General features: G+C 68.2%; 1 protein-coding gene across 4 annotated transcripts in view; it reads left to right on the top strand.

The window, feature by feature from the left end:
- Positions 1 to 12,852, top strand: part of CBFA2T3 (CBFA2/RUNX1 partner transcriptional co-repressor 3) — a 29,171-nt gene extending 16,319 nt beyond the window's left edge. For 3 of the 4 annotated variants that reach the window (XM_075511092.1, XM_075511093.1, XM_075511090.1), the window contains exons 2-12: positions 4,424 to 4,570; positions 5,993 to 6,070; positions 7,076 to 7,317; positions 7,733 to 7,822; positions 9,449 to 9,630; positions 9,735 to 9,991; positions 10,118 to 10,203; positions 10,449 to 10,644; positions 10,795 to 10,863; positions 11,087 to 11,277; positions 12,075 to 12,852. In XM_075511092.1, coding sequence (XP_075367207.1) covers positions 4,450 to 4,570; positions 5,993 to 6,070; positions 7,076 to 7,317; positions 7,733 to 7,822; positions 9,449 to 9,630; positions 9,735 to 9,991; positions 10,118 to 10,203; positions 10,449 to 10,644; positions 10,795 to 10,863; positions 11,087 to 11,277; positions 12,075 to 12,374 — 1,812 coding nt within the window. In that variant the 5' untranslated portion in view covers positions 4,424 to 4,449 and the 3' untranslated portion in view covers positions 12,375 to 12,852. The remainder of the gene's footprint in view (positions 1 to 4,423; positions 4,571 to 5,992; positions 6,071 to 7,075; positions 7,318 to 7,732; positions 7,823 to 9,448; positions 9,631 to 9,734; positions 9,992 to 10,117; positions 10,204 to 10,448; positions 10,645 to 10,794; positions 10,864 to 11,086; positions 11,278 to 12,074) is intronic. The other variant, XM_075511091.1, reaches the window with a different exon arrangement.

Raw genomic sequence — 12,852 nt, 5'->3', positions numbered from 1 at the left:
CTACCCCCGTCATCACCACGTCCCCAGGGAGGGGATCAGGATGGGTGCAGGGGAGGAGGGAGACGACGGTGCCCTGCAGATCCCACCACCTCTGCCGGGCTCGTGCACGTGGCCGGCGCCGCTGCCTGGCCGCTGGCGCTGCGCGCTTCCCTAACGCGCTCCAGCTGGGGCGGCTGGGTCCCTCGCCATCTTATCGGGGAGTTGTTCTTGGCCCCTGTGGCAGCGGCAGCTGAGGAGCAGGAATGCTTGCCTTTGTTTCGGAGGCAGCCTGACTTCGGGAGACGTCGCCTCCAGCATCTGGATTTCATTTGTGGCCATTTGGAGAGCATGAAGGATGCTGGTCTTTTAATTCCCTTTTAACCCCTTCCTCGCCTGGGAAGCTTCACCCAGCCGGGGAGGGGAGGGCTGTGGACAGCCGGAGCTTTCTGACGGCTGCAGCCAGGGCAGCTCCCTGCCCTCTCCATCGCTGTCCCCGGGGAGGCGGAGAGGAGAGCAGCCAGCCTGGGTGCTCCGCAGTCATCGGGCTCGCCGCGGGCTGGCACGTCCCTGTCTCCATCCCCAGCCGCTTCCCGGCCCTGCCCGAGGCTGCAGAGAGCAGGGGCCGCTCGCCGCCCGGGGAGGACGGGTGCCCCGGGCTGGGGCGCAGCCTGCAGCGGCGGGACGGGCTCCCCGGGACCGTGGGAAACAGCAACCCCTGGGCTGGGCCGGCAGCCGGGCCCCCTCCCTCAGCGCCAGGCTGCTTGCTGGCGGGTGCTGGGGCTGCTCGCCGGTGTGCGCGGCCGCACGCCGCCGTGCGTTGGTGCTTGCCAGCACGTGCAGCTGCAGGATGCCGTGTGTCGGTGGTGCCCGCCGGCGTGCACGGCCGCACGGTGCCGTGTGTCGGTGGTGCCCGCCGGCGTGCACGGCCGCACGGTGCCGTGCATTGGTGCCCACCTGCGCGCGCAGCCGCGCAGTGCCGTCCGTGCACTGGTACTTTCCAGCATCCAGTGGTGCCCACTGGGGAGCACGCGGCCCAGCAGACCCCCTGCCCCAGCTCCGGTGGGAGGCAAGGAACCGGCTAACAGGCCCCTCGGGGCTCTCGCGCAGCTTCCACCCGGGGAAAAGCGATGTGCAAGCTGGGGCGAGCGATTCGGGGGTTGCTGGGTGCCCGGGGAGGGCACAAACCTCGACCGCTGCGGTGCTGCTGGGGCGGCGTGGGGCTGGGTGCCACGGGCAAGGCGGTAACGGCTGTGCTGGTGTGTCACCCCCGCGGGGACCGTGCCCGGGCCAGTGTGCCGGGGGTTAAACCCTCCGGTGTGACAAATGGGGGGCTCGGGGTCACACGGGGGTGTGCAGGGTCCGGCATCCGCTGGCCCCGGGAGGCAGGGTGGGGGACGCCTGCTCCCGCCAGCCAAGGAGAAAATACTAATCCTTTTATTTTTATATTATTACTTATTCATCTGGGCTGCACAGGCCTAATGGAAACCAGATGGAGGAAAACAGACACAGCCCCGAGCGGCTGGGACAAATTACCCCAAAGAAAGAAAAAAAAAAAAAAAAAAAAAAAAAAAGAAAGGAAAAAAAAAAATTCCAGCGGAGTTTGAGTCATGTTGGGGAGTTATTTTTTGGAGGTGCTGCCGGGAGGCTGCACTGTGCCCCCCGAAACCCCCTTTGCCCGTGACGGAGCTCGTCCCATCCTGCAAAGGGCCTGGGTTGGTGCCGCGGCCGTGGCCGGATCCTGCGGGCATCCCGGGCTCTGTCTGTTTTGGGCATTTCTGGGCTCGGGCACTGAGAAATCCCATCGGGTTTGGGGCCGTCCCTTGTCCCCGTGCCTGTGCAGCCGTGTTTGGGCTGCAAACACCTCGGGGAAAATTTATGACTTAGAGGAAAAAAAAAAAGGAAAAGACAAGAAAAAACACAGCCAGGCCCCATTTCCCCGGGTGTTTGCTCAGCTTTGTGGAAACTTTCCTCCCGATGGGAAGTTGTGGAAAAGCCGTGTCGGTGCCAGAACGAGTGTATCCGTGTTTTCCCCTCAGTGTGGGCATGCGTATAGAGTCAGGACAGCCGAGGGGGAGAAGGGACGCAGGCAGGGACGGGGACGCAGGCAGGGATGGGGATGCAGGCAGGGACGGGGATGCAGGCAGGGATGTTGCCAGGGATGCAGGCAGGGATGGGGATGCAGGCAGGGATGGGGATGCAAAAAGGGACGGTGCCAGGGTTTCAGGAAGGGATGGGGACGCAGGCAGGGACCGTGCCCGGGATGCAGGCTGGGGTGAACATCTCGCAGCAAGGAGGAACCCTCCCTGCAAGCAACGGCAGAGCCGAACCCGCCCGCGCAGCCCCTGCGCGCTGGGAGCCGTGCGGGGGGCTGGTGCAGGCGCGCTTACCCAGGCAAGCTGCCACGCTGTCCCCAGGCTGCTGCGGCTTGTCCCCGCGCCCGGCGGCTGTCGCGTGGAGAGCCGGTGCCTCGGGCCGAGCACGTGGGCGGTTGCAGCGTTGCGGACGTGAAGAGCGCGTTGCCTCGCTGCGCCGTGCTCGGCGTGCGATGCCAGCCAGCGCCCCGCGGTGCAAACCCCGGGCTTGGAGGGGGTGAGAAGGGCGGGGGGATGGCAGCGGTGCCCACGCAGAGCCCCGCGTCGTGGAGAGGTGCTGGCCCTGCCCGCTGCGGGCAGGAGCCGGCCGGCAGAGGCAATGCGGGTCGTGCTTTGCCGAGCCGGGCGGAGGGCAATGCCCGAGGGATGCCGAGCCCAGCAGGGATCGTGTGGGTACCCGGCGGATCAGGGCGCCGCGGCCGCGCAAATGCAGCCACCCGGTCTGGGTCATGCTCTATGCTCTCGCGGCTCGTCCTCTGCTGTCGGGGCTGGATCCTGCTCCGCTGATTGACGGGGGGAAGGCTGGAGAAGCCTTGCCCAGAGACGGGCATGTCCATGAAAAGGAGAATAAAAGGTGTTTTTCAAAACGTACCTTTTGTTTTGGCAGGCCCTGCAAAGGAACGGTTGTTTTATGGGGATGGATGCTGCTTGGTCTTGGGGTTTCTCCTGAGGCTGGAGCGGGAGAAGGAGGCAAGGAAAGGGAAACCGGAGCATGCATATCCAGGCGTCTGCAGGATTACGGTGCACCCCGGGAGGCTCAAACCCCCGGCGCGGGGATGCTCCCATGGTGCCGGAGCCATCCGGGAGGATGCTGTGGGACCATGGTGGTGACCGCCTGGGAGTTTGGCCCTTGCCATCTCCCTTTGGCTCGCCCGTTTCCCGCTCCTCCGCGCACGGCATCGGCTGTGGCGCAAGCCCCGATAGCATCTTGCTTGGGATGAGGCCCCGGTTTTATTTAGCCCGGACAATGTGCTTTTGCAGGGTTCAATTAATCTCGCAACAGTTGCAGTGGATTAAGCATGCATATTAGATTAGTGTTTATCAGCCGTGCCTGGCGGGGAGCGTGCCGGGGCGCAGCGGGGACCCCGGGGCCAGGGGGTGGCTGTGGCGGCCGCTTCCTTCTTTGGCTGGGGCCGGCGGCGGCGGCGGCGTGGGCTCGGGCACGCTGACGGACCGCCGCAGCTGCCCGCACTTGTGGCCACCCGTCACCGCCCGGTGCGGCAGCCGCGGGGCCGAAACCTTGCACCGGGGCCGTGCCGCCACCGCCGTCCGGAGGGGACGGTGCTGGCGCGCTTCCCCCGGGGATGCCGCTGCCGGGTGTTATTTGGGGTTGCAAGCGCGGCGCGGCGGGAGGGAGGCAGCGATGGCTGGGGGGAGCCCAGCGTGGCGACGGCAGGGAGCCCCGCGCTCCACGGTCTGCGGGATCCGGTGCCTCGCAGGGGTCCCTGGGGCTGCAGGAGGACAGCCGCCGGTGCTTGCACAGGTCCTGCCATCGCCACTGCCACCAAGCGCCGGCTGAAACAAACTCGCGATTTACCGCCTGTGCGTAATCCCCGCCTGAGATTACAGCAGCCCTGCGCAAAACTGCTGGGGACGGCGAGGGGTTAGCGGGCAGCCGGGGGATTCTTGAGGCGTGGGCAGGTAGCCGCTGGCAGGAGGGTGCCGGGACGTGACGGCGATGGCTTTGCAGGGACGGACGCGCGCGCCGTTCGTGCGCTGGGCCGGGCTGCGCCCCGTGCGCGGGGCAGAGCTGGCGCTGCACGGGCAGAGCGGTGCCCTGCGCTGTCCCCACCACCCTGCGTCCACGCTGGGCACGGGGCGCTGCTCCCACCCTTGTGCGGATGCAGGGGAGGTCGGTCACCATCCCCACCGTCCTGCGGGCACGCGGGACACCGGGCACCGTCCCCGCTGCTCTGCCTGGGGCGAGGGTTGCTGCCATCCTGCACCGGGAAGCGGAGGCGCCCAGGCCAGCCCGCTGTCCCCGAGGGTCCCCTGACCCGACCCCCGTGGGGAGGGGAAGCGCAGCGCTGCCCGGCACACCCCGCTCACCGCCCCGTGCCCTCTCCCTGCAGATAACGCGGAGACGCTGGCCGCCACCATGCCCGACTCGCCGGCCGACGTGAAAACGCAGTCCAGGTCCACGCCGCCCAGCATGCCTCCGCCACCGCCGGCCGTCACGCAGGGAGCCACGCGCCACCCCTCCTTCACGCCAAACACCAGTGAGTACCGGGGACGGGAACGGGGCCGGGCTGCCGGGCAGGGAGGCTGCCCGGCTCCCTTCGCCTCCGGGTCACACGCTGCACCCAGGACTGGCAGCGTCCTCAGCCCCCGGTGCGGTGCTGGCCGCACCGTGGGGTGGCATTACCCATCCTTGCACCGCAGAAGGGCTTTGGGCTGCGCGCCCCGAGCCCCGGGTCAGGCACGTGCCCACGGGGAGAACCGCGGCGCTGGCCGTCGCCAGCAGCGCCCTGCGAGGTGCTTGGGGACAGGGACATCCTGGTCTCCTGCCGCACGGTCACCGAATGGTGGCACGGAGCAGCGCGTAGCCCCGGGCGCTCTCCTCTGCAGACGGAGGATGCTGTGGGCTGGGGGAGTCCCCGCGGGTCGGAGCTGGCCCCGTTGGAGGTCTCGGGCACATGGGGACCTGCCTGCCCGTCCGCGTGTGGCACCCGGCGGTGGCAGGGGAGTGTCACGGCCAGCCGTGGTGGCGGGGATGTCCTTGGCCTGCCCAGGCCACGGCATGGTGGCATCAGGGGGACTTGGCAGGGACTCGAGGTCCGAGTCCTCAGCCTCTGTAGCATCGTTGAACCGGGGAAGCCCCGATGCACTGGTTTGCACTGGTGGCACGTGGGCTCGTTGCACGCCTGCAGGGCTTGCGCCGGGGATCGGTCACCGTGCCGGTGTCACCGTCCCGGCACACGACCGGCCAAGGCGCACGCGGGACGGGATCCAGGCAGGCAGGGGCCGAGGCTGGTCGCCCCAGCAGAAGCGGCGGTGGCCGTAGCGAGGGTTGCTCCAGCTCCTCCGAGACGTATCCCAGGCACGTGCGCGCGCAGGGTTTTTGCTCAGAGCTGCTTCTTGCTTAGAAACCCCCGCGGGGAAGAAAACACCCCTAAAACGACCCCCCGAGCGGCAGCCCCCCGAGAGCCGCTGCGCCCTGCCGTGGCCCCGCCGCCCTCCCAGCCAGATGCTCTCTAATTGGAAATCGGCTTGCGCTCGGCTGCGCTCTGAGGGGTTTTGCTTTTTAATCCGAGCCCTGTGGCAGATGTGGCATCCTGGGTTCGGCTCGGTGCAGGCCACGGGGCCAGGGGTGCAGGCAGCCTCTCCGCTGTGCCTCGGCGACGGTGTTTCGGTTGTTCTTGGTCTCGGGGAAACGTTGCAAACCGCCCCTTGTGCTGGGGCTGTGCAGGGGGGGGTCCCGAAATGCGGGGACCGTGTTAGGCAGCCGAGCGTCCCCCGAGCCCTCCCTCTGGCTGCGTCGGGATGCAGGGACCCGGCTCCGTCCTCGGCACGCCTGGGTCCGGGCGGCTTTGCCCACGGCACGCGTGCCCCCGCCGTCGAGGAGCGTTGCCTGCAGGGACCCCCGGCCGAGAGCTGCCCCCTCTGCTCTCTCATCATAGCGTGTTTTATTTTGCTTGCAGATCGAGACGCTGGCCCTCCGACGTTTCTGCCTCGCGGCCGTTTTCATGGTTGCTTGAAATGGTCGATGGTCTGTCTTTGTAAGTAAAATGAAGCATCCGCTCTCATGAGAGACCCGAGCCGCAGCCGCAGCCCCCCCGGGAGGCGCAGGGTCCCGCGGGGGGCTTGGGCAGGGTGCGTTCCCCCGCGCCAGCCCCTCGCCCTGCCCCGGTGGGTCACGGGGATGCGAACCCCGGCCCCGGCCCGGCCGAGGGACATGTGCGGCGTCTAACTTAGTAACGCACCTGTCGTGGGAATAAAAGCAGTTGCGGCCGCCGGGTTATTTTCGGCATCTCTTTAGCGGGTGGCTGATACTGCCCGGCCGTAGAACGAGCGGGAGCCCGCCAAAGCAGGCAGGGCAGGCAGGGCGGCGCGGGCACCGCAAGGTTAGTGCGATCCCAGGAGCACCGCGGGGAGAGGCGCGGTGCATGCCCGGGTGCCGCAGAGCGGCACGCGGTCGGGAGGTGGGGTGACGCGTGCCGTCACCTGTGCCGGCCGCGGAAAGGTCCCCGCGCTCGCGCGGTCTGCGCAGAGGGCTGGCGCAGGGGCGAGGAACCCGCCGCACCCTCGGTCGGCACCCCCAGATATCCCCAGCCTCGGGTGCGGGGTGCTCCGGGCGGCTCCTGCCCTCCCTGCCTGGGCAGCGGGGCCAGAGGTGCTGGCGTGCTGCGAGCGAGGCCGGGCTCTGCGGAAAACAGCTCGTGGCTTTTCCTTGGGGGGTGCTGAGCAGCTCCCAGACGGGCAGGATGGAGCCCCTTCTCTTGGCCGCCTTGAACGTCGAGGAGCAGGATCGGGCCCTCGCTGTGCTGGGGCACGCGCTGCGTCCCGTCCCTCCCTGCAGCCCGCATCTGCCTCCCGCGGTGCCAGGGACCGGCTCAGGATGTGGCCCCAGGGATGCAGCAGCATCCCGAAGCCTCCCGGGGGCTGCCGGCCCTGCGGTACGCGGCAGGATGCTCCAGTACCCCCCCCGCCCCGTCCCAGCCTTGTCCCTGCGGCGCCGGGGTACGTCCCCCTGCTCTGACCTTGCGTCCCCTCTCTCCTCGCAGTGATGAACGGGAGCAGCCACTCGCCGACCGCCATCAATGGGGCTCCGTCCACCCCCAACGGGTTCAGCAACGGGCCGGCCACCTCCTCCACCGCCTCCCTCTCCACCCACCAGCTCCCGCCGGCCTGTGGTGCCCGCCAGCTCTCCAAGCTCAAGCGCTTCCTCACCACGCTGCAGCAGTTCGGCAACGACATCTCCCCCGAGATCGGGGAGCGGGTGCGCACCCTCGTCCTGGGGCTCGTGGTACGTCTGCCGGGCGCGGGGTCAGCCCCGGGGCTGGCGGGGCGATGCCCCATCCGGGGATCGTGCGTTTGCCTTTTGGGATGGAGATGCTGCTAAATGGGGGAAAAAAGAGGCTCCTGTTGGTGCTGGTTTGATCTAAATCCTGGAAAAATGGGGGCTGTTTTGCTAGCATCTCCCAGGATCTGCACAGCACCCATGGTGCCGGGTTGGGTCCCCGCTGCTGGCATTGCCAGCAAAGCCTCGAGCACGGTTTTCCCTGGAGCACGGTTTTCCCTGGAGCACGGTTTTCCCTGGAGCACGGCAGAGCTGGCAGAGGAGCAGAAATAGGGGAGAAGCAGCAAAGCCTCCCCCCGGGGGGGTGCAGGGCGGGCGAAGGGCCGTGGCCGGCGGCGCTGAGCCTGGGCTGTCCCCGCAGAACTCCACGCTCACCATCGAGGAGTTTCACGCCAAGCTCCAGGAGGCCACCAACTTCCCGCTGCGACCCTTCGTCATCCCCTTCCTCAAGGTGGGTGCCCCAGCCCGGGCGCCGCGGGGACGTCGGGGTTAGCATCGCCGGCGAAGGGAGATTCGGGGGGTGGCTTTGGGGTTGGGGCTGGCAGCCGCCTGTGGGGCTGCCTGCGTCCCCCCCGGACGCGCGTGTCCCCGCTGCGTGCCCAGCCCCTCGCACGTGTGGAGTCACACGAGGCCGGGGCTGTTTGCAATAAAGCGAGGGGTTCGGCCCAGCTGGTAACCATTTGCAATTCATTAAAAATCCCCCTTTTTTTTTTTATTTGCCTTTTAATTTCGCGCTGACTCTGCACTGTCACCCCGCTCCGGAGGGATTCACCAACCGCTGGCACGCTTGGCAGCCCCGGCGCTGCCGGCAGATGTTCAAGCCCGGTGTCGCCTGCCCCTCCTTAGCAGAGGAATCATGAAAAAGTGCAAAAAAAGCCCCTTTTCCACCTCTGCACCCCTGGTCCCCTGGAGCGGAGATCCGTGCTCGCCGCAGGAATCCGCCTGCAAAGCTGCCGGAGCGGTTTGCTCCTGGCAGGGGAAGGCAGAGCCGAAACGCGGCCGGGCCGAGCTGGGGGGACGGCAGAGCCCCCTCGCCCTCCCGCCCGGGTTTGCAGGGGAGCACGGGGTCCGTGGAGCGGGGGGACGGCGCGTCCCCGGCCGCCCGGCTCGCGGGGTCCCGGCGGGCGCTGGTGGCCCCGTGGCTCGGCGCGGGCCGGGAGCCGTCCCCGCTGTCCCGCTGCCAAGCACGCGGCGGCCGCGCCGGCCGCCCTGGCACCCCGCTCCCAGCTGTTCCCACCGCGGGCTCCAGATGTTTCTCATTATCCTAACTGCAACCAGCCGGGCTCGGCGTGCTTCCCAGACTCGGGGGCTTGCTTGTTTTTGTGGGGTTGTGTGTCCCCCCCCCCCACCGCCAGCCAGGGAAGGGAAGGGTCCGGCCTCGCTCGCCGCAGCACACATCTCCGGCTCGGCTGCTAACGTGTCTGGCAGATGGGAATTTGGCTGCGGATCAGCTGCCTAAAGAGAAAACCAGAGCTGGCAGCCAGAGCGCCCGGGCAGAAAGGGGTCTCTGCCGCTTAATTCCTGCGGCTCTGTGGGCTCTTAGGGGCTGCGGTGCCGAGGGGGAACGCGGTGGGTGGGGAGTTCACAGCCGGCCCTCGTGCCCCGTGGGTGCCAGATGGGCTAGGGGCTCCCCTGGCCTGGGGGTTCGGGTCCCCAGGGCAAGCACCGCGGGGACGGGGCGGCAGAGGTGGCCGGGGGACGATGCTCTGCAACCCCTGCCGGGGTGCAGGAGGGCTTGGTTGAAGCTGTGCACGTGCCCCCGCGTGTGGCCGGACCCCGCGGGGTGCCACGTGTGTCCCCCTCGGCAGCCCAGCTGGCCCGGGCACGCTGCGGTGAGCGGGGTCCCAAGGATGTGTCCCCCCGCCCCGGGGAAGGCGAGCAAGACCCCAAAGGGGAAGGCTGCTGCCTGTCCCGCGCCTCCTGCCCGCGGCGGGCTGGGGGCGAAGCCGCGCTGCGCCGGGGCGGCTGCGCTCAGGCGGCCGGGCTCTGCCGGGGGCTCTGAGCAGCTGGGTGCCGAGCTTGGGGCGGGGGGGGGGGTCCGCGGGGCTGCGGACTGGACTCTCGCCCCCCCCCACAGGCCAACCTGCCGCTGCTGCAGCGGGAGCTGCTGCACTGCGCCCGCATGGCCAAGCAGACCCCGGCCCAGTACCTGGCCCAGCACGAGCAGCTGCTGCTGGACGCCAACGCCTCCTCTCCCATCGACTCCTCCGAGCTGCTCCTGGAGGTGGGCGAGAGCGGCAAGAGGAGGACGCCAGACAGGTGCGAGCCAGGGGGTGCACGCGGGTGATTTTTTCGGGGACGCATCCCCCCGGGGCGGTGGGTGCTGGTGCCCGGTGGGGACCGACCTCCTCTCCTCCACCCAGGACCAAAGAGAACGGTTTGGACCGAGACCCTCTGCACCCCGAGCACCTCAGCAAGCGGCCGTGCACCATGAGCCCGGCGCAGCGTTACAGCCCCAGCAACGGGCTGAGCCACCCGCCCAACGGGCTGGGGCACCCCCCCGCCGGCCCCCCCCCGCCCCAGCACTACCGCCTGGAGGACATGGCCATGGCGCACCACTATCGCGACGCCTATCGCCACCCCGACCCCCGGGAGCTCCGCGAGCGCCAGCGGCCCGCCGGTGAGTGGTGGCACCGCCACGCGCCGGGGCTGGGGGGGCGGGCGGAGGGGCTGGGGACCCCCCCTGACCCCTCCAGGGAGAGGGGTGCTGCAGGGGGCTGACCCCCGCCCCGCGCTTGCCTTGCAGCGGTGCACGGGACGCGGCAGGAGGAGGTGATCGACCACCGGCTCACCGACCGGGAGTGGGCGGAGGAGTGGAAACACCTCAACAACGTACGTAATGCCCCCCCGGCCGTCCCGTGGGGCTGGCGTGCGTGCTTTGCCCCCCTCCCGCTTTGCCCTCCATCCCCACCATGGCTTTTTTCCCAAGCATCCTCTGCTCGCCGCAGCCGGAGCGGCACGCTGGCCCCGGCACAGCCTGGCGTAGCCCAAATGCCCCCCCCCAGCGCCGGGTACGGCAGTCCCCAATGGCTTGTGGCAGATCCCCCCCCCCCCACCCTGACGCTGTCCCCCCGCAGCTGCTGAACTGCATCATGGACATGGTGGAGAAGACGCGCCGGTCGCTGACGGTGCTGCGGCGGTGCCAGGAGGCCGACCGCGAGGAGCTCAACCACTGGATCCGCCGCTACAGCGACGCCGAGGACATGAAGAAAGGCAGCCCCCCCTCCGCCCGCCCCCACAACAGCTCCTCTGCCTCCGAGGCACCCCAGTTAGGTATTGACCCCCGGGGCCGTGGGGTGCGTTCGGGGGGGCTGCGCCCCTCTCCGGGGTGCCCGTGCCGTTCCCCCGGGGGTCCGGCATCACCGGCGGGTGGGTTCGAAGGGGACGGCGTCTCCTAACAGCGTCGCCCCCTCTCCTTCGCAGACGCTCACCGGGAGTTCGCACCACGGCCCCTCTCCGGGTATATGCCAGAGGAGATCTGGAGGAAGGCTGGTGAGTGCGGGGCGGGCACCGGCGCTCATCGCTGTGCCGAACTTGCAGGGTCTCTGCCCTATCCCCTCCCCGCGCTGCGCTGGGTGCCGGCAGGGCTGGAGGGAGTCGGGGTGGGTTTGCGGCGTGGGGTGGGTGATCCCACGGTGCTGCTGCAGAGGGGGATGCGCGGAGCCGGGGTGGGGGCCGGCACCCCCCGTGCCACGCTCAGCCGCCTTCCTTCCAGAAGAAGCTGTGAACGAGGTGAAGCGTCAGGCCATGTCGGAGCTGCAGAAGGCCGTGTCGGACGCCGAGCGGAAAGCCCACGAGCTGATTACGACGGAGCGAGCCAAGATGGAGCGAGCCCTGGCCGAGGCCAAGCGCCAGGCTTCGGAGGATGCCCTGACCGTCATCAATCAGCAGGAGGACTCGAGCGAGGTGGGGGCCGGCGGGGACGAGCCGGGGGGACACGGGGTCGGTGGCAGCACGGGCGTTTGGGACTTGCTCCTTTTGCAATCAAGTTTGCAGCGTCTGTGCGTGCAAGCATGGGTACCGGGGGGCTGCGGCAACGCCACGGGGCGTGAAGAAAAGGGGATTTCTTGCACCGAGCTGGGGATGGGGTGCATGGTCCGGGATGGGGCGCATGGTCCAGGATGCGGGTGCACGGTCTGGGGTGATGTGTGTGGTCTGGGATGCGGGTGCCTGGTCCGGGATGTGGGTGCCTGGTCCGGGATGTGGGTGCATGGTCTGGGATGTGGGTGCCTGGTCCGGGATGTGGGTACCTGGTCCAGGATGTGGGTGCATGGTCTGGGGTGTGGGCACGTGGTCCAGGATGATGTGCATGGTCTGGGATGACGTGCAAGGTCCAGGATGGGGATGCATGGTCCAGGATGCGGGTGCACAGTCTGGGGTGATGTGTGTGGTCTGGGATGCGGGTGCCTGGTCCGGGATGTGGGTGCCTGGTCCGGGATGTGGGTGCCTGGTCCAGGATGTGGGTGCATGGTCCGGGATGTGGGTGCATGGTCTGGGATGTGGGCACGTGGTCCAGGATGATGTGCATGGTCTGGGATGACGTGCAAGGTCCAGGATGGGGATGCATGGTCCAGGATGCGGGTGCACAGTCTGGGATGGGAATGCACGGTGCAGGGTAGGGGTGCATGGTTCAGGACGGGGTGCACGGTCCAGGACCAGGGGTGCACGATCCGGGGCTGAGATTTGGCTTCGCATCCCCGCAGAGCTGCTGGAACTGCGGGCGCAAAGCAAGCGAGACCTGCAGCGGCTGCAACACCGCCCGCTACTGCGGCTCCTTCTGCCAGCACAAGGATTGGGAGAAGCACCACCACGTCTGCGGGCAGACTCTGCAAGGGCTGCCGGCCCCCGCCACCCCCGCCACCGGCGTGGGGCTGCCGCCGGGTCCGGGGCAGCCTGACGGGGTGGCCACCATCGCCAGCAGCCCCAGCGAGACGGGCTCGGCGGCCGCATCCCGCGCCGGCACGCCGGCCACCCCGGCTCCGCTGGAGAGCGCATCCCGCTGAGCTGCCCTCGGACTGCTGCCGCTGCCGCCGCCGCCGCTGCTACCGCCGCTCTCCAAAAGACACGGACTGCACTCGATGCAATTTCCTCAGCTACCTGACTCGTGTGACCTCCGAAACGACCTCTCTAGCTCTCACAAATAATCCTCACGGATCCTCAAACTGGGCTTTAAGTGGAGTTAAGGCAAATACCGATCTTCTCTGTTCTCTCTTCGGTCTTTGTTTTGGCTTTTTTTGGTTGGTTTTCTATCGGTTGGGGGATTGCGGTTCGGGGGGGGGGGTGTTGTTTTTTGGGGGGTTTTTTTTTTTCCTTTTTTTCTTTCTGGATGAGGGATTTGGCTGCAGCCTCGCCACGCAGTGACGTGGGGAGAGGCCGGCCCGGCCCCGGCCCGCATCGGCACTGCCGAGGGGCTCGCTTGCAGGAGGAAAGAAACTTCTTTTCTTCGTCTCTCTTCCTTTTTTTTTTTTCTTTTTTTTTTTT

The sequence above is a fragment of the Mycteria americana genome, chromosome 8, assembly GCF_035582795.1.
Source record: "Mycteria americana isolate JAX WOST 10 ecotype Jacksonville Zoo and Gardens chromosome 8, USCA_MyAme_1.0, whole genome shotgun sequence".
NCBI classification, from domain to species: Eukaryota; Metazoa; Chordata; class Aves; order Ciconiiformes; family Ciconiidae; genus Mycteria; species Mycteria americana.
The sequence above is the reverse complement of the archived record's forward strand: the minus strand, read 5'-3'. Positions and strand labels throughout refer to the sequence as shown.